Below are 22,336 nucleotides of genomic sequence, written 5' to 3' on the forward strand. Positions count from 1 at the left end.
TTGCCTCTGTATTTCTTCGGAGTGTATAGATGGTGTGTGTCCCTGGCAACAAGGCCTGGATGTTTTGAAGGAGGTTCGTGAAACACACTCACTAGCTATAGTACTACACAACCCTCTCGACGAAATTAAATATTGTGTGTGATCTAAGGGGGCGAGGGGCAAAGTGTCATAAAAACAACTGCAGGTCGGCATCGTCATCATCATAGGTCAACACATCCCTCACGTAGAGCAACCCCGGCCAGCATCCTGTTGCATCACCCCCTGGATGTATCCGTTCCACCCAGTCCTCCTGCGCCTGCTCGGCCACGTCCTCGCGCCCGTCTGCATCATTCGTGGGTAATAGCACGGCTACGCGAATCCCCGACCCTCGACACTCCCGCTCGATCTGCTGCAAATCGTCGACCATCTCGTCGTGCTCAATCATCGGGTTACCACAGAGGCCTCCCCGCGGCGCCGGACACGGCTGCATCACCAGCTCTCGTACGCGCGGATTTGTCCTGGGCCGAGGCGGCGGTGGGGGGCTCGGCGGGTTGTAGCTCCCGGGGATGTCCACAATCACAGGGGGGTGGTGTTCGAGTAACATGATCCCGACCGCCTGTGCCAGTTGCGGGACGTGTCCGCTGGTGACGCCAGTGACGCGCAGGTGCGTGAGGCGCGGGGCGTGCGCCGCCCACATCGGGAAGGCGAGGTCGCTCACGGTGAAGTCGGAGACGATGTGCAGGTGCGTGAGGTGGGGGAATAGTGGGGCCCCACTCGTGCCCTCTGCGAAGAGCGCCCTCGGCTCTCTGACATCTACAAGTGCGAGCTCGCGGAGATTCGGGAGCGGCTGCTCGATGCAGGGGAGTTCGAGCTGACCGCCAAAGGAGTCCCCGCTTTTGATAGCGAGGGTTTGGAGGTCGGGTGCGCTGAGGCGGAAGAGTGTCCGCACGGCCGCGAGGTAGCCTGGCGAGGCTATTGTATCGGGGGTGCGCTGACGTCCGCGCGAAGGCCACTCGCATACATAGATGTCCCCATCCTCGGTCTCGAGGCCGTCCGATGGGGGTGCGATATCTTCGGAGGATGCCGTGCGCGAGATCGTGCGATGACGAGACCGCGGCCGCGACTGCGACCGTGCAGGAGAGCTCGAATGTGCAGATTCGTAGGACAGACTATGTTCCCTACGTGAAGACGGAGAAAGGGAGCGTCGACTTGCGTTCCTGGGACGTGTACCCGTGCCGCCGATACTGGGGAACGTGAGGTATAGGTGCTGAATGCGAAGTTTGTCCCCCAGCGCGGGATCGCATTCGCGCTCGTATAGTGCCATGAAGCTCTGGAGGGGGCGATGGTTGACGTTGAGTATGACGGAGCGAAAGCGTGCTGTCCGAGCGGCGGAACGGACCCCCTTCGACGTGAGGGATAGCGAGTTGCCCGTGCGCCCGCCATCGGTACAGGCAAGTTCGAAGATCCGCTGTAAGGTCTCTAGCGGGAGGGAGTTCATCGTGAATGAGGAGAAGATCTCTGGTTAGCGGGAGCTTTACATGATACCATCATATATCTGTCCTAAGCGCTGCGCAATTAAGCTGTGCCACACTGTAGTGCGTTGAACTTGTATATATGTTCTGTCATGTGCTCTTTACGCGCAGCCTGAGCAGCACATAACGCTCAAGAAGCGCGAGACGAGTCAAAGCCTCGAGCCAGCCGCGTGGGAGCGGCTACTTTGAGTTTGCTCGCTGCGGCACCCCAGCCGCAGTTTGGCCCAATCTAGGTCCCATCTTGTAATGTTGTCGAGACTGAACCCACAACGGTAGGCGTACTGCGCGCGGGCGTATTGGAACACATATTGGATCGTCATTGTCGATGTCATTTTAGGCCGTGTAAGTCTGTAGTTCTTCGCTCTGTATGAAGCTAAGATGGTACGGCCATATACACCAACGAGCATATGGCGTACCTCTATTCAAAACTAGCCATCAAGCTTAGCTCCGTCCTTCCTCTCTGACACGTTGGATTCTGCTGATACTATGAGTGATTGAGGTTATCGATTTGCTCATATATGCGCGCTATGGAATTGAGATGTACTAGCAGAACGATTCATGTCTTGCGAGCGGGTCTTCTCACCGGGTATCGGAGTGGTCGCGCGATCATGCGTAGGGGTTTTCGCACCAGACGTGTCCTCGATAAGGCTGTCCGGGTCAGCGGTGGACGGCCCAGTCGACCGAATGTGACCGAGTGGGTTCCCGTCTACGTCGGCTAAGGAAGAATCAGCATCGTGAGCTCGCATCGTAAGGAAGCAATTCAAAATCACGTACGATGCTCGTCATATGTGGGATTCAGCCCTCGGAGGTGCGAGAAGTTGCTGGGGTCGCGATTCCAAGACGCCGAGGTGCGGTTCTCCTGGGACGAGGAGGTCCTCTTCAAGCTAGGTTCACGAACGCGATTCGACATGGCAAGTGTGGGGATGCTTCAAACTCGCGGGAGCAAGTTGTGGTTATTATTAAGGATGTTTTCAAGGGTTATATAGACAAGCTTCAGGAGCAGGAGCTTGAGGAGCTCTTAGCTGTCTTCTTACGCCAGATAAGCGGATCTCCGCCGTGACGCATGTGGCATTAATTGCGCTAGTGTGGGCGGGATTCAGCTCAATGAGACCTGTGAATGTGAGCGCATCCTTTTGAGCTGCAAGAGAATGAGCTCAGCAGGCTCGGAATCGCGCCGTGCTTTGTTACGAGTGATGGTATGGAGGCTAGTTACAGTAGGACGCGGCGCTTCTCCAAAGCTTTGCCTCGGAAAATGCGGTGAGTACTACGTGACGTAACATCACTGTCACTTAAGTCACTTCTGCCGGTTTGGCCGCCCGCAGCCCTGCAGTCTGAGTCTCAAGCGGCGACGTTGACTTCCTCTTCTCCCACTGTGCACGTACTCCAGAACATCTCGCTTATCGCATGAAACTTGCGCAGTCGACACGTTGGCTGACAAGAAACTGCTGTGCCCATAAACCGCTGACAGTGAAAGTGTCTTGCCTCGCGACTCGCCGCTGACTCTAAACGTGCTTATATCTCCGCCTTCAGGCAAATTTGTATCGCGGATACCACCTTGCGGTCATTACCATTTTCTCAGCGATTTCTTGATGTCTCTCTGAGATTGTGCGCGGTTGCTCGAAGGTTAGCGCTCGAAGGGGTAGCAACTTGAACTTCGAAGTCAGCCATAACATTTTCTATCTACAGCCCAGAAACTATGCAATGCGACACCGCATGGTGTACAGGATCCATAGGACTCGCCTTCAGCACCCCGGACCTTAAACTGCACATGGCGTTTTGCGCAGTCCTCCGAGAACCACCTCCGTCGAACGGAGCGCCCAAGCTTCAATATGACCGCAGCCCCGACGCCGCCGTGTCGCCGATGGGTACATGCCAAGGGGTTCTACGTTCTCGACGACAAAGCCTGACCACGGATCTACCGGCAGGACACGTCGAAAATTCTTGGGAGCTCAGATGATAGGCCGATGATGTCACTTGCGGTGCACTGCGGGACTCCTTCGAAGTTCGACCACCCGACTGAACGGGCCACAGCATCGACACCACTAGAGTCAGTCCGGCGCGAGTGCATCATTTCTCCGGCTCGCGGCTTCGAGCCATATATGTACCGTCGGCCCTCCCTTTTGAGCGCACCTACTTCTGTTAGCAACTCCCACCATGGCCTACAACTACTACCAATCATCCGTGCCCGGCTGGGGCACCTCACAGGTTCGTGTGTCACGCTTTGTATAAGCCTCGAGTTGCTGACGATCTCCTAGTTCCAGTTTGGCAGCCCTTGGGCACCGTCCTTCCAGCCACAACCATCATGTATGTAGCTTCGCCGCGTTGCTTTCACGTCCGCGTACTCAGTCTTTGATACAGGGCGCGGCTTGGACTTCTACAACGCGCATGCGTACAATCCCGACCCGTACGTCAACAGGCCTCAGCCATGTGATTTGTTTCGCTTATACTTTCATCCCTTTCTAGGACTCTCTATCACTCTGTGATGGGCCGTGCGTCTCAATTCTCAGCAATGGGCATCAGCCACGGACATGCACGCCGATGGCGCGACTCCGTCTATAGTGGCATGGTATGCTAGACTCTACTACAGCTTCACCGTTTGTCGCTCACGATCATCTCTATCAGGTTCCACTTACTCAATTACTCCCAACCGATATCGGTGCGGCGGCAGCGTACGAAATGTACCGCACCTGGAAGCACAACAATTACCTGTACGAACCTCTCAGCGCGGATCGCGCGCAACAACGCGAAGGCCTGATCGGGATGGCCATCGCCGAAGGTACGTTTGATAGCTCTACAGACGAGTGATCCCCACTGACGTTCGAGCCATATAGCAACTCGACTATGGCAGTATACAGGACGTCCGACAGACACGTATGGCTTGAGGGCTGCGTGCGAGGCCGCCGCAGCCACAGCCTCCATGCTTGCAGATCGCGTATGTGATCATTCGACTGTCAGCGTACCGCAGTTCATCCAAAGCTAACGTTTCCTCGATAGCTCTTGGGCTCCATCTACGGGGGAATGCCCCAACGAGCGTCCCCTTACATGGCAGGGGGTGGCCTCCCCCTCCCTGGCACCCCCGCGAGTCTCGGCGCCGGCATGTCTCTCGGCGGCGCGTCACCCATGCTAGGCGCGTCCCCGATGATGAGCTCCGGTATGGCCTCGCCCTACGGCGTTGCTGCTTCGCTGCCCGGCTCGTACGGCGCGGGCGCCATGGCACCCGCGGGCCAGACGATCGTCGTCGACGTCGAACGGCCGCATAGCCGGCACTCGCATCGGCATGGCCATAGCCACGGGCATGGGCACAGGCATGGGCACCACCACGGACATCACCATCGACGCGCGCGGAGTGTTGATGTTATCCGTCCGGGTGGTGGATATGGATATGGCGGCTATGATGGATACAGCGGAGGGTACGGCGGCGGATACGGTGGAGGGTACGGTGGTGGGTACGGTGGGTATGGCGCCGGCGGATATGGCACCGGCGGATATGGTGTGGGAGGGTTTGGAGGAGGAATTCGTAGGGCCGTCCACAACATCACATCCGGTGGGTACGGCGGGCGATACTATTGAAGGGATGTGAACGATCATCAGACTCTCCCGACATCTATATTGTACTAATGACTTCCTATTTACCTTGTATGTATTGTACCTGTGCTACTATCAGTGTATGTTGCTAGGATTCATGCCGTCAGTTCTCTTGGTAGCATTTTTAGCTTTGCTGCCTTGCGATGGGGGGCGAACGAACCAAATATCGAGGCGGTCGGAGGTCGTGTGCCCATCCGCATCTTGTGCTTCACCGCATGTGGTTGTCTGCATATCATGGAGCAGTCTCGACACACACCTACAGGCGCATCGGTGCCGCGGGTGTATCTGTGAGTCATTCGCCGCTCTCACGGGATACTACACATGACGAACCAGGACGACATCTTGTAGCCGCTGAAGCCAAGCTGTGTCCACTGGCGTTGGCAGTACAGGCATCTCCATCATAACACTCAACTTGGAGATTCGATGACTTTGCAGAGGCAAAGATGATGTCTTCAACATTGCCTCAACTGTCGGGTGCTGGTATGCAGATGATATGGAGGTAGGCTCTTCTTATTTGGGCGCAAGCTTCGACAGCAACGCATCCCGCTGCGATCTACGGCTATCCAAAGGCCGCTTTTGAGTACTTGAGTGCTAGTCTTCATCACATTGCATGTCAAGCTGTCCTCGCGCGCGTAGTCGTGGCAGTGCCTTCCAACGGTGCCGCGGATGAATCGATGATAGTTCGCGGCCGCGGCGTAGCGGTCGCTGCAGCAAGCTTATATGTACTAAGTTCGATGGCACGTTCCGTACGCGACGTCGCCCTTACATCTATCTGTCCCCAGTATCCCCGTATAACGTACTCCCGCCAGCCTCTCTGTGACCCTATACGCTCTCTGATTGCACACACAATCCGCATGCTGTGTCTCCTCGTCCTCGTCCTGGCGTTTAGCGCCGCTGTCACCGCCAAAATCGAACCCTCGCAGCACGCAGAAGGCTCGAACTCCACCTCACAACTACTGCATCTGACCCTGACACCACACCTGGAACACCTCGTCCACCCTCCGACGGCGCAGCAGATGTCCCCGCACTCGGAGGAGACATCGACATCGCCAGCGATCGCGAATCCCCTGGCGGAGCTCGCACTAAGAAACCAGGAAGCGGAGGACGAGCCACTGGAGGTCCAACAGCCGGAGTCATGCATCCATGGCGTGGCGGCAGAACCCTGTCCGCTCATGGACGTGCGGCGCCGCTGCGGCACCGCGGTGCCCATCGGCATCGACCGCGCGCTGAACTACACCTTCCTCCAAGCGCGCTTCACCCTCGTTGGGGACAACTGTACGCACCGCAGTGTTTTTCCGTTTCTCGGCTGCTGACACGGACTCCGGCAGTCACTTTGACCATGGGCTTCCAGGACAAGGAGGGGAAGACGGTGCCGCTGAACGGGACGGATGTCGCTGCCTTCTCAGACATCCTCGTGCAGCATGGATGCAGGCGGCGTTGGAGAGGGCTGGTGAAGTGGGCTGGGGAGATGCTGTGTGCGGGGCTCTTTGCGTATTTTGTCACTAAGATCATGAACTATCTGCCGATTTGGGGTATGTTCCAGTGAGTCTGATGTACGTACTATTTGGTTTCTCTTACTGCACGTTTAAGACTTCCTAAAAGTGAGCTTGTACGCGCTCCAATGGAAGCGGAGGTTCTTGCACAGGCTTCAGGGAAGAGCAGACGGGAGTTAGAGCGCGGTGAGAGACGAAGCGAAGGTTTGCCCCTTCGAGCGCGCGAGGAGGGTAGCGCGCATTACATCTGGCACGACCACGTGATAAACGCGTCGCGCACATGGGACGCTCGGCCGCGGCCCGTGCGCGTCTTCTGCTACTTACCGCAGTGCACTGTCCGATATTGCACCGAAGCTTCAGCTCAGGTTTCCGTTGTCTGGCCGTAGATGCACGAGTCGAACGCGAGGACACATCCATTCCGAGGAAAACAGACCAGACACAGGGACTACAGAGACCGGGCGGGGGAGTACAGGGAAGAGTCCGCGTGCGGAATACAGTACACGATACAGAAAACGCGAGACAGATGCGAGAGGGCGCGAGAGCTGGGAGAGAGGGCGGGGAAAACAGAGCCGAGATGCGTGCGCAGCGAGGTAGCGTGTGTAGAGTCCTGCGTGCGGGTCGGCGGGCGTGGATAATGGGAATGCGGGTCTGGGTCTGCGGGGGTATGGTACATTGGTCAAACAGATGGAGACGCGTCCGGATGGTGGGAGAACAGGATAGGCGTGGCAGGGGACATCGGCGGTAGGAGGGGTGCGAAAGTCTATGGAGACCGACCTGAACGCCGGCGGTGCGACAGGCGCGGGAACCGCGCGGGAGATGACGGCCTGCGCGGGGAGGACGTGAGATGGGTGGACATGGCCGTCGCGCCGGGTGTGGGAAGGACGTGCGAGACAGCGACGGAGAGCGGGCGGGATAGCTGGAATGCAGAACGCGATCGGACGAGATACCGGAGTAAAAAGGCGAGAGGCTAAAGAGGAATGGTTCGCACTCTAGAGGTATCGCGAACACGGTGAACATGAAAGCAACCGGGGTAAAATACCGAAGCGTGTGGGGAATAAGGGTGGGGAATAAGAATGAATAGGGAATAAATAATGATACAGGGTGTGTGCGTGCGTGTGTCGCAACCGCTCACGCCTTGCGCGGGGCGGTCTTCCTCCTCGAGGCGCCACCGCCTGCAGCCTTCTTCTTCAGCGAGACGAGGGTGTCCGCGGCGCCCGGCGGCGGCAAAGTCGCGCCGCCGTTCGCGTCCGGAGCGAGGCACATGGGCGCCGGCAGCTCCTGAGAGCTCTCGTCGATCTTGACGCGCTTCCTCGGGCGGGCAGAGGCCTTCGCGCGGCTCTTCCGGCCGCCTTTGTGTGCAAGTGGAGCAGTCGGTAGGGCGTCCTGAGAGTTCTCGACGGGCTCCGCCCCCGCCTCCGCGTCGTCAAGCTCGATGGCCTTCCTCTTGCTCTTGGCGTCACGGCCCGCCGAAACGAGCTCGGCCTCGAGATCGACCACGGTGCCCTCGCTCGCTTCGCCGGCTTCGCTAGCTTCGCTAACAGCGGTACTGCTGCCGCACGAGCCCGCCCGTGCGCGCTGATCCTGGCTGGGCTGAACGCGCGCCGGGTTCTCGAGCTCCGATTGTTCAAGGGGCGCTGGGGACGTAGATGGGGTGGACAGCGCCGACAGCGGGGTTGACGCCGAGGGCGTTGACAGAGTAACCGGGCCCTGCGCAGGTTTGCGCCGCGCGCGGTTCGACCGACGCGTGGCACCTGGTGACATCGAAGCGGCAGATCTTGAGCTCGACACCGACGTTGAGGCAGATGTGTCCTGAGGGGATGCTGATAGCGCCGTGGCGGTATCGGGCAGCGCAAGCTCAAGCGGCTGTAACACCGGAGTTGCACCAGCGACATCGATCAACACCTGCTTCGCAGCCTTCGAGGCGGCGCCTGCGCCGTCCGAAGCCGATTCGGGGAGTGTCATGTCCAAGAGCATCGAGTTCGAGGCCGGGGGCGCGGCCGCGGCTTGGGCGCGCGTCGTCCGCTGACGTTTGCGCGGGCTCACGCGAGTCGCCACCTCCTCGTTTGGCGGTGAGTTAGCGGATGAGGCACCAGCGGCCTTGCGCTTGCGTAGGGTCATCCCGCCCCCCTTGGGTTTCTCGGGCTGTGGCGGCGGAGGAACGAACGCCGAGTGGAGGCCCTGTAGAGCCCATACGCTTTCGGGGAGGCCGATCCACCCGACGTGGGACACGATGGGACACGGCCGCAGTTCTGTATGAATGCGTGAGCAATGTCGATCCACGGACGCATATAAGCAACTAGAGTAGGGCGTGTGAATACGCACGGAAGACTTTGTGCACAACACCCGCGGTGCGATGCAGCACATTCTTCGCCCACAGGGCCCAGTGCGCAGGATGCGTGGGATGGTTGAGCACTCGCAGCGCCGCGAGTGCGAAGACGGCGCGTTTCTGTTCCTCGGTGAGACGTGGGACCTGCGCTGCGTACCACGCCGACCCGGGCCCCGGGAAAAGCTCGTACTGAACGGTGATGACCTGCGCGACAGTGAGTGCCGACGCAATCCCACCATGTTGTGCCCGCCATCGGATCCTCTCGACCTCGCTTTGGGGTGTAGAAGTGAGTGTGGCGAGGGACAAGGGTGAGCCGCGGGCGTCTAGGTCATACGAAGGCAGGATGGGTGAGGTCGTTGCGGTATTGGGAACAGATGCCCTCGGCCCTTGTTGAGGACGCTGCCTGGGGGCAAGACGTGCGAGGGCGGTGAGGTATGCGTCGACAAAGGGATGGTGCATGGTCCACTGCCCGGTGGCGAGCACGCCGGGCTGGACCTCGTGCATGTCGGGGATGGGATACTTGAGGTAGCTGCGGCCCTCCATGATTGGTGGTGACGAAGATTGTGAGGATATCAAGGCAAGGATGGGGGTGGATGAACAGCGGGGTGCGCGGTAGGGCTCACCGCGGCCGCAGGAGATGGGGTAGGAAGGCGAGGTGCGTGTGAGTGTGAGCGCGTACCTGCCGTCGGCGGGGTCGAGGGCGAGCTCGAGATCTGGCGTGTCGCTCAACAACATCGCGTGTCTCCGGGTAGTGAGGGGTGTGTTGCGCGGGTGCAGGGCCGGGTGCGCGAAGCGGTGAAGGAGTTGGCGGCAATCGGGATGCACAGGACGCACGGATCAGAGTCGGGCGCGGGTAGGGGTGTAGTCGCAGGGGTGTGCACTAGGCGTCGTCGCGGACGCGTCGGGCGGGATGGGGCGGGAGAGGGCGGGGGGAGGGCGGGGATGGAGAAGGGAAGAGGGAGAGGGCGGAGGGTAGATATAGGGCTCGGAGGGCAAAGCGAGATGGGCTGACAGTGACACAAAGGCGGACTCGCCTGCCACAGTCCCATGCATGCCCTGCCTATTCCGGCTGCCTTCCTCGCCTCCTCCGTCCCGCGCGCCGTGCCACACCCCCTTCCTTTGTCGCGCTCTCATCTCCTCAACCTCGGCTCTGCCACTCGAGCACTCAAACGCATGTCGCTGCCTCTCGCGCGACGTTTCATTGCGCTCAAAGCTCCTCGCGATCACACAGAGCCCTTTGTCCGGGGTACAGGCGTCTATCGGGGACTAGATCCTGAGATGCGATCGGGATATGGACCGCGCCTCAATTCGTCCTATTTCGCAATTCCTGCATCGCTGTATTCTCCCAGGTAGGCAGTAGCCATTTCTCCTTTGACTATGGTGTTGCGCCCTCCTCAAGTATACTCCCCACGTATATGCTGGGAAGGAATTGTCAGTGGTACATAGTGCGGAGGCTTCCGCCGGACCCGGTTCATCTTGCCGCTGGGATCTCCCTCCATCTAATCTTATCGAGCCGATCGTCCTTTTCGCTCCCCCGCGTTATGCCTCGAGGGCGACTCGTGCGCGAACGTCGTTCACTTGACCTCTTCCAGAGGCTCTGATCATCGATGTGCCTTTATGTGCGACACAGACTTGCATTGTGCGCTCCCTAAATGCCTACATGCTCATGAAGCTCTGCAGTGGAAAGCAGGAATCTAGGTAGCCGCCCGCATCGGGACTTAGATCGCATTACTGCTAGTGACGTCAATCCATTTAGCTCTCCGTCCATTTGGGGCGGTAACCATCGTCCACCGTCCACCGTCGCTTGGCCGGAGCAACAACGTTGACAACGTCCTCGAGTCCGCTACCTCTCCGTGTTCTGGATGCGCGTACGTATGTCGACGGGCGATTCATTATCGTCTTATTATCTCACGTCCCAGGAGGTCCGGGAACGTGCCGAATTCATCGATCAAACTCGTGTCTCCGCGCATCTGCTACACGTACATCACGCGTACAGTACTCGCGGACTCTCCTCGTTTTCGGAATACACCTGCGCACTGTGCCACTGGTTGTCCGCTGGGTGCTATCAGCGCCCATCGTGTGGCACAGTCGTGTCCAGGGCTCAAAGCAGGACGCCTACCACTGGCAGCAGCCCGCAATCACCGTCGATCATAACCAAGGTGCGATAATGTCTAGACCTTGGCCGCATCGTGTGTTTTGCTCAGGGGTAGCCTCCGAGTAGGTTGATCTTCGCGGGTTAGATCTCCAATCTTGGGACTCAGCTCTTCGACGAATCGTCGGGAAAACGCCTGCCTGCAAGAGGCCTTTTACGAAACCGACACGTTCGGATATATCTCGCTCTTCGGGGAACTGCAGACGGTAGGTTTGCAAGGATTCGAAGCTCACTGGGTGTGTGGCGGGCCGGAGGCCAAACGGCATGCTGCTGGGCCATGGGGTGGCGTTCCGAGTATGTGAGGCCGTCGGAATTTGCCCTCACCCGAACGTAGAGAACTATAACCTCGCTATGAGATCGACGTAGTCATTAGACACATATATATCGGAGGTAATTGCAACCATTCTGCTATAGAACACATCCGAAGCACTCTTCTCGTTCTGCGTAGATCAGTGTAGCATAAGATATGAACTCGCGCCGACCCTTCCCTTTTCAACAATCGGCACCTGCGTCCCACTCAGGATACCAGCGTCCAGGATCCACAGCCTCTACTGTCGGTTACTTGGCTCGCGGATGTGCAACTCGACTTGAACAGCCAAGGGAACAAACAGCCGCTGCAAGTTCACCGCCACACCCGCTTCCCAAGCCCTGTCAGCGTACAGGTCGAGTTCCAGCCGGTGCAGCCGCGGCGCGCGCAGGTTTATGCGTTCCAGAAAGAGGATGATGACCGGAGGCAGCCTCCCATACTGGTTACGGATCTTGCCCTGGACTCGGAGACGCTTCAGCTGCGGGCAGGGGGCGCCCCCGGAGCGCGTGCGCGAGCGCGAGCTCAGGGCGCGGAGGGCGACGTCTATGGCGTCCATCGAGAAGTCCTGGGTGTCCTCGATCTCGAGCTGTTCGAGGTCGGGGAAGCGGTCGAACGCGGCGAGCCACGACTCGAGGGTGACGTGCTGGAGGTTCCCCTGGACACGGAGCAGCCGCGCGGGGCAGGTGTTGAAGATGCCCAGGGACTGCATCATGGCGTGTAGGACCACGCCGTCAGGGAAGCCTCCCACGACTCCGAGGTCTCTGGGATTGTGAGCGGGAAGGAGTTCCATCTCGAAGTGGCCGTGGGCGTCACCCAACATGCCTGCCCGAAGCGCGGGGTATTGGGCGGTGTGGCGCACCTCGACCTTGTTGGCACGTCCCAGCAACAGTAACTTGGCCGGGTCGTCCGGAATCATTGCACGCAGGGCAGCAGTGGGCTTGTTTCCAGTGACGAACGTCGAGATGTGAGTCGTGATATGCGCGGGGATGACCAGGAAAGAGATGATCCTGGACACGATATGTGGCTGGTCACGAAACGAAATCGCCTTTAACTGGGTGTGGCCCGTTAGAGACAGCACCGGAGGAGGACTCGGGGTCCCTGCTGGCGTCGAAACATCGATATAGTGATCGACGCAGAGGGTCTCAAGCCGCGAACAGTTGCGCACGAGTTGGAGGAAGTTGTTCAAGGGGAGGCTAGGTTTTTGGTACGTGTTGTTGGAAAGTTGCATGTGGAGGTGTCGTATGTTGCCACAGAGAGGCCGGTCGAGGTCGACCCGCGTGCCGACAGCTATCAGGGAGTGCAGCCGGGGGAGATTGGCAGCACGCAAGGAGTACGTGAACGGCTGGTAGATGCGGAAGAAGTTATCCTCAGAGCCGGCGGGGATGGTCTCGATTCGGAGTTGTTCGAGGTGTGGCAGGGGTTCATTCAAGAGATGTTTGAGCCGGTCACGGGCTACTACGTCTTCGGCCACCATGTCTGCGTTCAGGGCCTTCATCTCGCGTGAAAACGGCCGTAGGGATGAAACGTCGCCTGCATGCATGATACTACATGCTCGGCCGTCGAGTCCCTGCCAGACCACTTGATGATTTCCGTTGCATTTGACAGGGAAGTCCATGAGATGGGACACTACACAGATGGATGCAACAGTCAGAACACTCGGACTTCCTTGAGAAAGCTGAATACGCACTTCGGTATCTTATCTTGTGTCTGTAAGGGTGATCGAGACGACGGGAGGCTAAAGCTGAGCGCTGACTCTACCAGTGGTTCAGAAGGTGGGAAGCAGGGGGAGCGGAGGCAGAGATAGAGCTCACACTTCCCCTCATATGTTTATGGAACCTCCTCTCTGACGCGCCTTGATAGTCGTGGACAATGCTGCGATGGGTTGGAATGCCGGCGCGTGTTGGAGGCCCAAGCGGCGGCATAGCTACGGAGTATTCAGGTAGAGTCGACTTCAAAGCAAAAAGTAACACTCAACAACCTGAAAACACGTCATATCACGGTTCTTACACTGGCTATTTCGTTATACGAGCATGCCCTGGACGTGAATGGTGCTGCGGAAAGGATAGACCAGCGCCGCGACAGCATGACAACACACAAACGCGCCGCTGCACTGTGCAAGTCTCCTACCTACAAATAAAAGATAACCACCGTCCATGCGCCCGTGCGATAGAGAGCTGTAGCCCCATTGCGCTGCACCCAGGATGCGTGGCCGTGTTTGGACTTGGCAAGTTGCGATGTCTTGAGCTAGGCGGGTCACAATTTCCCTCCGCCGCGTCGTTAGTATTGCATACTGCGCGGCAAATTTGCTGTCGCCTGAGACTAATGAAGTGGGACGTAAGGTGCCGGAAACGGACGCAGTAAGAACCCTGCACGCGTCGAAGGAGTAAGTAAGTGCGACCGCCGCAGCCGCGGATGCTTATGCGCAACTTGATGCGGTTCGTTCGTCCAGCCCGGGCCTGAGTATGTGGAACTCACAGTGTGTCCAGAGACAAAGCCCAATTTTTTGGGAATAATTCCTGAGCGCAAAAGCTTCCCAGGAAGACTGACACGATCTTGCGACGATAGCGTGCAGCCTGCCGAGAGTGGAGGGGGAAGAAAGTGACGAAGCGCCGACGACTCCGACGACGCGCTACTGAACGCCTCGGCAAACGCCATAGCACAAGCGCCCATACACCCCCCTGACCAAAGTTTAACTTAGGTTCAACCCCTAACACTCCGTTCTCTCTTTCATACCACCATGAACACTATTTCCATCGCTTCATAATCTTGCTGTTGCTTCTCATCCAGCAGTTAGGATCAACAAACAAGCATAACCACTGGATTCTCTGTTCCCGAACTTGCCTGCCCCTTAAATCCTCCGGAGGTAAGTTGTCCGTACACGGGGTGCTTTTTCTTATGCTAACTCTATATATGCGTGTAAAGGACATACTCAACAGATCTAATACTATAAAATGGCGTTAATAGGTACTGGCGGTTTTGTCGTAAGCAGCGATATGCGAGAGCTCCTCGACAAGCCGGGTATTCTGTCGATGTTTGAAGAGCAGAGACTCCGCGTGCTTTACCAGAAAAGTAAACAAAAACTCACTACATAATAGTCAGCTGAGCTCTCAATGCTGACCCTCTTGGTTCGTACCAAACGCAGATTCAATTCAGTTCAATCCTGCGCTCCTCAACCGATTTGCGAACGATTGCTACCGGGGAAACCTGGAAGAAGTCATGAAAGTAAGTGGATTCTCACAAATATTCCGCGCATATAGCTTACTCATAATGATATCAGGCGGTTGAGTCTGGTACGGCGCCCGATTTAACAGGACGCGAGACCGGATACGAGCATGGATATGCTGCGTTCCCTCTCTTCGGCGCACAGCGGTTCTTCTACCAATCGTCCGGCACGCCGGACCACATCGGTACGCTGAAATACCTCCTCAAATGCGGGGCACCACCAAACATCCCCGATGTCATCGGCTACACCCCGCTGCACCACGCCTGTATGGCCAGGCCTCGCGCAGACATGGCGCGGATCCTGCTCGAACACGGCGCGAACCCCGACGCCCAAGATCGATTCGGCAGCGTCCCTATCATAGGCGCGTTTCAAAACGAAGCCATCGACGCCATCGAGGTGTTGATGGAGTTCGGTGCGCGGTTGGACATTCCGGAGGAAGGCGGGCATACGCCCGACGGCTTCTTCATCAAGTGCGGCCCGAAGGTCACCGCGGTCGTGCAGAAGTGGAAGCGGAGACGGGCAGGCTCCGCCCAGCCACTGGACGACAAGACATGCGCGACGTGCGCGAAGTCCGGTGGGCCGCTCAAGTTCTGTGGCAAGTGCCACGCAACTTGGTACTGCTCTAGGGAATGCCAAAGTAGGTTATGTGTGTTCCCGCCCGCCTCGTCACCATGCTCACTCCGCTGTCAGAGGAGGACTGGAAGACGCACAAGCACACGTGCGTGCCATTCAGCCCGGAGAACACCGTCGTTGTCACTCCGTACTACCAGGACCTCGGCCCTCTGGTCTCCGTTCCCGACCTGGCGCGCGAAATACTCTGCCAGCCGTTCGAAAAACGCCCAGAGCGCAACTCGCGCTCTGCCCAGGTCCCGCGAATCCCCCGCGGCCAGACGAAACAGATGATCGTCAAGGTGCAGGTCCCCACAGACTCGAGGTCAACCGACCCGCACGCTGGCGACCTCCTGGTGTACGACAAGAAGCGGACCTTCGTGTGTAGGGTCAGGAAGCGCGACTGCTCAGATGCGTACATGCAACTTTCGGAGATCGTCCGAACGAAGGGCGCCAAGGGCCTGAAGGCGTACTTTTCGGCAGAGATGAGGTCGCCGGACGCGCTCACGGTCAAGGTGTCCGAGGTGTTAGCCGAGCAGGCTTTTTAAGCTTAAGTTTGCTGTTCAAATCGTCTAGTAAATTGTACATGTATCTTCCCCCTCTTCACTTAATGTTTCACATGTTTGTATCACAGACCTCTTCCGTGTCAAAGCGATGATTAAAGGCATGCATTCAATGGCTTCCCAAACATATCAGGTATGATATGATATCTGCCTCGTGCGACTCGTCATTGTATCCGACAACCACAAGTATCCCATCACCCATAGCCAGCCCATGACTTCTATATATCATACGGCTGAAGACTCGCTGATTAACCCCTTTGTTAGATCTTCAACTCGACGATCTTGGCGAGAGTATGCCGCTCCCGTTGAAAGCGAGCCACCTCATCCGCGGTCCATCCTCTGTGGGAGTCTCGGGACGGGATGAGTTCCATCCTGTGAAGCGGTCGCGCTCCCAGCTGTGCACGCCGCGTGAAGCAGCTGCGGACTGCGTCCAGCAGCCCAAGTTGGTTGATCGCGCCCTCGAGTTTGATGGTCTGCAGACGCGGAAGGACCACCCCCCGGTGGACGTTCGAGGACACGGCCAGCGCGTCGAAAAGGGTGAGGAGGGTCTTCCCTGGCTGGTCCTGAATATCCTCAATCTGGAGTTCTTCGATGTCGGGGAAGCGATCGAACGCGGCGATCCACGACTCCGGACGCACCTGCGCGAGGTTACCGCCGAGACAGAGCGTCCGCGCAGGACAGTCTTGGAAGACGTCCAGGGACTGAATCATAGTATGCATGAACGTGCCATCGAGCAGGTCCCTCTCTCTGCGGCGCATGCCCTCGGGGGTGGTGGAGAGCTCCAAGGTGAGACACCCGCTATCCTTCCCTGGCATGTGCGCAGCGAGGCAGCAGTCCCGTAGCGTGTGGCGCGCCTCGACCTTCGTCGCCCGTTGTAGGATCTGCAACTGGGTCCTATCGCGGGGGAATATATCGCGCAAGACCCCCTTCTCTCCGACGACCGCGGCGGCTGTGAGGTTGACAGAGGCAGGGATGATCAGGCTAGAAAGAATCCTGGATAAAGTGTCAGAGTCCTCAAGGATCTGAAGAACTTTGAGGCGCGTGTGACCCATCAAGGAAAGAACGGGGGGAGGCGGGGTGCCCCTCGGCGTCCGGGCGTCCACGTAGCAGTATTCGTAAAGACTTTGGAGAGACGTGCAGTTGCGCATGATGTCGAGGAAACAGGCCAACGGAACGCGGTCCACTTTCTTCTGGTCGTCAAATTCGAGGTGGAGCATGCGCAGGTTTCGGCACAAAGGCATTTCGAGGCTGACGATCGTGTCAACGGCGGCCAAAATCTGCAGCTTCGGGAGGTTGGCAGCGCGCAGGGTGTATGGTGGCTCACTGCGGGGCGCATGGACCGCGTCATCACCATCGGCTGGCACTCTCTCGAGGTGGAGTTGCTCGAGGTTGGGCAGACGTTCGTTAAGTACACCTTGGAGCTTGAGCGTTGAGTCTTGGGACTGAATCTTTGCGCAGAGAACCTTGACGTCGTCCCGGACTGGTACGAGTGTGTTGACTTCGGTTGCTGACATGGTAAATTGCTGCCCATTGACTTGCTGGCCGGCAACCTCATCATCCCCGTCGCATGCGACGGGGAATTGGAAGGATGTAAGTGTTCCTATATAAGAGGGCGTCAGAACAGTTCGCCAAAGGATCCTGTATCGGTGGAAAAAATACGCACGAAACAATAACATGCCTTTTTAAAGCTGTCGATTGCAAGGACGAAGGGATATCACCGAACACTGAGTGGTTCAGGTAGAAGTAGAGTTGATAGTTGCGGTAGGTGTGAGCAACCTCACCGACATATATATGCAGAGCTGAATGCCCGCTTTGACATGCCTAGGAAATCGCCTGCCTGGTGTGCGTTCGGAGGGATCGGGTCCTGCAGAATTGTATCGAGCATTATGTGCGAGGCCCAAGCGGGACCATACGGTGGAGTGGTGGTCCAAGCAGGACGACGCAGTTGGTGAGCTCAAGTGCATCCGACTCGGATGAGACGATACTCCTCCAACCAATGTTTGCTTTGTTCCACCTGAATGCGCACTAGACCGTGTCCGCGCCATGGCTGACCCCAGAAGAAGAGCACAGAGATGGCACGTGGCACAAGAGTGCGGATCAGAACGGATGGAAGGCAGGAAGTCCATACTGAAGGCCCAAATGTGAGACGACGCACCTCGACTCAGCCAAAGCGAAAAAAAAAAAAAAACACCGAGCACTCGCTTCCAATTGGTTTCACTACATGCCGTGCGGGTGTTTCTCTGATAAACACTGAGCACCTTGTGCCAGATCGTTTCAGTACGTCGCGTGCGAGAACTTGTCTCATACTAGGTTATGCTCGCACAAGCCGTTGTAGCCTTACACCGTCTCCTGCGGGTGTACAACCAGCTTCCTCGCGCTTACTGTGCCCGCCTTCAGCCTCTCCAGCCCCCCGGCGACCGCATTGAGGCCACCGGGCAACACTTCGAAGACATTTGGCTAGGCGAGCGCGTCACAGTCAACAGATGGGCCTCCAAAAAGAGGGCGCAGACGCACCTCGAACGAACCAGCCTCCAGAAGCTTGGACAGCTCCTTCACAAACCCGACGCTGAAGTGGATATTCTGGGGGTACGCGAGCCCGCCCCTTGCGAATACAATCGTGGGCTTCTTGTCGCCCGCCTTCTTCGCCGCGTCGATCACCTCATGTAAGACGAGTACGAGGGATCCGTGCGGGCCAACGACATCATACGCCAGGTCCTGGTTCTCCTTCGTCGAAATGGCGTCATAGACGACCTCAACAGGGCCGCCTGCGAGCTTGACGATCTCGGCCTGGAGTGTCTCTGCGGGGAGCGAGCGGTCGAGAACGTGGGTCGCGCCGAGGCCCTTCACAAGGTCGGCGTTGCGCGGGGACGCAGTCGTGATGATGGGCGAGAATCCAGAGAGCTTCAAGAACTGCAGGGCTGCGAGTTCATCATGCGGTCAGCGGGTCTCAGCGTGCAACGCTGTGGGAAAAGGCTCACCGTATTGACCAACGGACGAAGACCCGCCGAGGACGACGGCGGGCTTGCCGGCGTATACGCTCTGCCCGCCCTCCTCCCAAGGAGCAGTGAGCCCGGCGCTGTCGCCGCTATTGTCCTTCTTGTACAGGCCGATCCCGGCAGTGGCCGCACAGATGGAGATCGTGGCGCCCTCGTCGAAGGAGACGCTATCCGGGAGCTTTGAGAGTCAATGATATCAGTAACAAAATTTACGCTGCGGAATAGTGTATATGAGACCTTAATGGTAACAGACGCAAGGGCCGTGAAGTACTGCTGATAAGTGCCTGTCGGCGGAGTCAGACTACCTTGCGCGGCGCTGCGAAGGAAGCGTCCGTCAGCAAACTCATACACTAGGTGCCCCACGACAATCTGCTACGTACACTCGGTCCCCGATCTTGAAGTCGGTGACGTTCGTGCCAACGGCAACAACGGTCCCGGCGCCGTCTATACCGAGGACGGCGGGGTATTTGTCCAGGAAGAGACCAGTCTCAGCTATCTTCCAGTCGACGGGATTGAGGGCCGCTGCCTCGATCTTGATCAAAAGGTCGTCTGGGCCGGGTTTGGGGACGTCGTTCAGCTGGACTGTCAAGGCGCCCTGAACTGCTGGGAGGAAGAGGGTCTTCTGCGTTGTGGGAACGCACATATCTGGTAGACTTCAGGGTTATGATGTGTCAGCGGTCAGTGTGGTAACTGCTCGGTTGGAACGGAATGCTTGTTATATACGCACCCAGGACTCTATGTTCCAGTCCTGTCGTTCCTTTCCGAGCCCCGATACTCTCGGACTAAGAACACGCTCACTAAGAACGCTGCGGACTCTGAGCCGGAAATGCACCCGGGTCCCGAACGACATCCGGCATGAGAACATCGCAATTAATGAAGCAGCGACGGGCGTTCAGACCCGACACGCCCATCCTGAAGCGCAGACATCAGCTGACCCAGAAACAGATCGCAGAACGGAAGACGACGTGTGTGCTCACTCGGAAAGACCGACTCAGTCGGCGAACGTCTTTACAGGGGGGCGGCCGCGTTGATCGGCGGAGCCGATGACTTACGCCATCCCCGCGCGTGAGCCCCCGCAATCCAGGCTTATTCGAAGTTGTAGGTCAAGCAGTGACGTAGTACAGCAGTTACGAGAAACTATACAATGGCGTAGTATACTTTCCAGAACGGACCCCAGCGTCCCTTCAGGTGTGCTTCCCTCTCCAAATCGTCCGCGACGTCTTCGGGTTCCTCTTCGTGCTCGTCCCTGCGTAGGTCTACGGTGCGTATGTCTACGGCGTCGGAGTACGCTATTCGGCGCCATACTCGAAACAGGATGCCAGGCTTCTGGGGAGGCTCGACCGACGTCGACTCTTGCGGCGTTATGGGGCGCGCGGATGATGGCGCGGGCCGCTTGATGATGATCCAGGCGAAATACATGAAGATCATGACGGGGATCTCGATGTAGAACGAGACGAAGTCGACCGCGGAGAAGTGCGGAAACACAGAAGACCATCCTTGGACTGGGCACCGGTCAGATACAATCTAGAAAAGAACGCGAGCAAGTACTCACTGATAATCAATGCAGTAACAGTGACGACCTTTTGGTTATTGATCAACAACCAGGCCTGACTCATGCGCGACGAAATATGCGGGACTTACGACGAAATACGGCCCCCACGGCCACGTCCACCCCGCTCTGAATTTCATCTCGCTCAAGGGACGGCCTTGGCGGACCCAAGCGCGTCGGAACTTCCAGCTAGCGAGTCCGATGGATACCCACGCGATCTGGTTGGACACACCGACAATGTTCTGCAGCCAGCCCCACAACTCTCCGCTGCCGATGAAGCTCGAGCCAAAGCAGATGATGCTGATGCTACTTGTAGCAAGGAGGGCGAGCAGGGGAACGCCGGCCCGCGTCGTCCGTGCGAAGATTGCCGGGGCTTGTGGAGGTGTGGTCGTAGCAAGGCCGTAGAGTACACGCGTTCCGGCGAAGAGCGCGTGGTTGCCCGCAGACAGGACAGAGGTCAAGATAACCGTGTTCATGAATGACCCAGCAACAGCTACAAAAGTGGTTAGAGCTTGTTACGGCGGCATCAACAGGGGGCGAGTTACTAGATCCAGCCATTGCGAAGACGATGGTGAACGGCGACGTAGTCGTCTCCTTGTTCGATAGGCCGGGGTAAGTATATGGAACTAGGAATACCTGGTTAGCGGGCGGTCTCTGAGTAGCGCAGCGGCGTACCGTTCAAGCCCATGAGCAGGATGCTCAAGATATAGAACAACAAAATTCTGACATTGCAAAGGTCAGTCGCAGCAAGTGGCAAGAATGCATTGGACAGAAACTTACCGCCAAAATACAAATTTGACTACCCGCGGCATGTTTCGGGAGGGATTCTTGGTCTCGCCGGCGGTAATACCCAGAGACTCAGTTCCTCCATCTGAGGATCAAGTCAGTAGGGGTATGTGAAAGCAATTATGGCCTGACTCACATGCGAAGCTCGCCGTTACGAACACCCGCGCGAAACCACCGAACCCGCCCACAAACGGGGCACCAGGAATGTGCCAGTTCTTGCCACCGATGTACTCATGCGCTTGGTTTCCCCCCGCGTTGACTACGATACCGAGAACGATGAAAACGATCACGGTAATGACTTTGAGAGATGCGAGCCAATATTCTGCACACGGGAACAGAGTTGAGGGGTGGACATCGAGCATAACAGTACAGACACCTACCGAGCTCTCCATAGGCGCGAACGTGAACTGCGTTGACGGCGACCAGGAAGACCCAGAAGATCAGACTGACAACCCAAGTGTGCCAGGTCGTCCAGTATTGGAGGACGAGTTGTGCGGCAGTCAAGTCCGACGCGACCGAGACTGCATCGTTGAACCAGTAGTTCCAGGAAAGCGCGAATCCGTACGATGGGGAGAAGAACCGCACCGCGTACGCGTTGAAGGATCCTTTCACAACGTCAATATGCAGCGACGTCCTGGACATTGGAGGTCAACTCACCTGCGACCGGGTACTGTGTGGCCATCTCTCCCAAGAGGAGCAAGGTGATGTAAACGATGAAACCGACCAGACTGTAGCATATGAGCATGCTCGCGGGTCCTCCCTGTGCGAGCGACCGTCCAGTCCCCAAGAACAGCCCCGTACCAATCGTCCCGGCAATAGCGATCATGGAGACCTGCCGCGCCGAGAGAGCTCGGTGTAGTCCCACCCTCCGCTTGTCCACTGGCGGGATGGGTAACGCCCCGATAGGCCCTTCTCCGTGCTCGACATCTTCGTGTAGATCCACCGAGCTCGTAGTCACCTTCTTCGTTATGTTGCCCGAGTCGTGGCGCTCCAAGGGGGCACCCGTGTGGTCGTGGTCGCTGAGAGAGCCTGACATCCTGGCCAGCGCAGATCACCGCAAGCCTAGAATCCGTCAAGCAAGTTTTCTCTTCTTCGTAGGACGTGAGAGGTCGTCGAGAGGTCGTGGCCGAGACAAGAGGGAGGCCATGGCCGGAGCTTAGGTTATAGAGGTTCAGGAAGGCGGGATGCAGAATTTCTCGCGCGGCGTCTATGTAGCCATCAATTCGTGCCTTTGCG

The 22,336-nt window shown here is 57.7% G+C and overlaps 10 protein-coding genes across 10 annotated transcripts; 3 read left to right on the top strand and 7 right to left on the bottom strand.

The window, feature by feature from the left end:
• Nucleotides 1–60: 60 nt before the first annotated feature.
• TRAVEDRAFT_69076 (uncharacterized protein) lies at nt 61–1,477 on the bottom strand (the record flags this gene model as incomplete). Its single annotated transcript, XM_008036073.1, has 1 exon — nt 61–1,477. One exon carries the CDS (start codon nt 1,475–1,477, stop codon nt 167–169), a length of 1,311 nt encoding a protein of 436 aa, XP_008034264.1. The 3' UTR covers nt 61–166.
• A 546-nt stretch (nt 1,478–2,023) lies between these two features.
• On the bottom strand, nt 2,024–2,421 carry TRAVEDRAFT_43168 (uncharacterized protein; the record flags this gene model as incomplete). Its single annotated transcript, XM_008035599.1, has 2 exons — nt 2,024–2,226; nt 2,286–2,421. 2 exons carry the CDS (start codon nt 2,419–2,421, stop codon nt 2,024–2,026), a joined length of 339 nt encoding a protein of 112 aa, XP_008033790.1.
• Nucleotides 2,422–2,897: 476 nt separating this feature from the next.
• On the top strand, nt 2,898–5,182 carry TRAVEDRAFT_62664 (uncharacterized protein). The gene is made up of 9 exons (XM_008035961.1): nt 2,898–3,134; nt 3,198–3,376; nt 3,436–3,716; nt 3,767–3,815; nt 3,870–3,915; nt 3,975–4,077; nt 4,134–4,287; nt 4,343–4,443; nt 4,506–5,182. The coding sequence occupies exons 3-9, from the start codon at nt 3,666–3,668 to the stop codon at nt 5,079–5,081; spliced, it is 1,080 nt and encodes a 359-aa protein (XP_008034152.1). The 5' UTR covers nt 2,898–3,134; nt 3,198–3,376; nt 3,436–3,665; the 3' UTR covers nt 5,082–5,182.
• A 709-nt stretch (nt 5,183–5,891) lies between these two features.
• On the top strand, nt 5,892–6,670 carry TRAVEDRAFT_56107 (uncharacterized protein). The gene is made up of 2 exons (XM_008035779.1): nt 5,892–6,371; nt 6,425–6,670. Exons 1-2 carry the CDS (start codon nt 5,951–5,953, stop codon nt 6,640–6,642), a joined length of 639 nt encoding a protein of 212 aa, XP_008033970.1. The 5' UTR covers nt 5,892–5,950; the 3' UTR covers nt 6,643–6,670.
• Nucleotides 6,671–7,297: 627 nt separating this feature from the next.
• TRAVEDRAFT_62665 (uncharacterized protein) lies at nt 7,298–9,650 on the bottom strand (the record flags this gene model as incomplete). Its single annotated transcript, XM_008035962.1, has 3 exons — nt 7,298–8,838; nt 8,912–9,444; nt 9,595–9,650. 3 exons carry the CDS (start codon nt 9,648–9,650, stop codon nt 7,718–7,720), a joined length of 1,710 nt encoding a protein of 569 aa, XP_008034153.1. The 3' UTR covers nt 7,298–7,717.
• Nucleotides 9,651–11,615: 1,965 nt separating this feature from the next.
• TRAVEDRAFT_43171 (uncharacterized protein) lies at nt 11,616–12,914 on the bottom strand (the record flags this gene model as incomplete). Its single annotated transcript, XM_008035600.1, has 1 exon — nt 11,616–12,914. One exon carries the CDS (start codon nt 12,912–12,914, stop codon nt 11,616–11,618), a length of 1,299 nt encoding a protein of 432 aa, XP_008033791.1.
• A 1,266-nt stretch (nt 12,915–14,180) lies between these two features.
• Nucleotides 14,181–15,832, top strand: TRAVEDRAFT_26389 (ankyrin). The gene is made up of 5 exons (XM_008035350.1): nt 14,181–14,237; nt 14,297–14,443; nt 14,517–14,596; nt 14,652–15,234; nt 15,288–15,832. Exons 2-5 carry the CDS (start codon nt 14,368–14,370, stop codon nt 15,752–15,754), a joined length of 1,206 nt encoding a protein of 401 aa, XP_008033541.1. The 5' UTR covers nt 14,181–14,237; nt 14,297–14,367; the 3' UTR covers nt 15,755–15,832.
• Nucleotides 15,833–16,029: 197 nt separating this feature from the next.
• Nucleotides 16,030–17,283, bottom strand: TRAVEDRAFT_43173 (uncharacterized protein; the record flags this gene model as incomplete). Its single annotated transcript, XM_008035601.1, has 1 exon — nt 16,030–17,283. The coding sequence occupies one exon, from the start codon at nt 17,281–17,283 to the stop codon at nt 16,030–16,032; it is 1,254 nt and encodes a 417-aa protein (XP_008033792.1).
• A 696-nt stretch (nt 17,284–17,979) lies between these two features.
• Nucleotides 17,980–19,428, bottom strand: TRAVEDRAFT_56109 (GroES-like protein). Its single transcript, XM_008035780.1, has 5 exons — nt 19,146–19,428; nt 19,003–19,081; nt 18,748–18,943; nt 18,284–18,687; nt 17,980–18,226 (listed from the first exon to the last, which is right to left on the bottom strand). The coding sequence occupies exons 1-5, from the start codon at nt 19,406–19,408 to the stop codon at nt 18,107–18,109; spliced, it is 1,062 nt and encodes a 353-aa protein (XP_008033971.1). The 5' UTR covers nt 19,409–19,428; the 3' UTR covers nt 17,980–18,106.
• Nucleotides 19,429–19,850: 422 nt separating this feature from the next.
• TRAVEDRAFT_141374 (uncharacterized protein) lies at nt 19,851–22,223 on the bottom strand. The gene is made up of 9 exons (XM_008036074.1): nt 21,758–22,223; nt 21,481–21,705; nt 21,237–21,422; nt 21,095–21,185; nt 20,990–21,036; nt 20,860–20,940; nt 20,407–20,807; nt 20,318–20,345; nt 19,851–20,267 (listed from the first exon to the last, which is right to left on the bottom strand). Exons 1-9 carry the CDS (start codon nt 22,134–22,136, stop codon nt 19,903–19,905), a joined length of 1,803 nt encoding a protein of 600 aa, XP_008034265.1. The 5' UTR covers nt 22,137–22,223; the 3' UTR covers nt 19,851–19,902.
• Nucleotides 22,224–22,336: the final 113 nt, after the last annotated feature.

The sequence above is a fragment of the Trametes versicolor genome (assembly GCF_000271585.1).
Source record: "Trametes versicolor FP-101664 SS1 unplaced genomic scaffold TRAVEscaffold_2, whole genome shotgun sequence".
NCBI lineage: Eukaryota > Fungi > Basidiomycota > Agaricomycetes > Polyporales > Polyporaceae > Trametes > Trametes versicolor.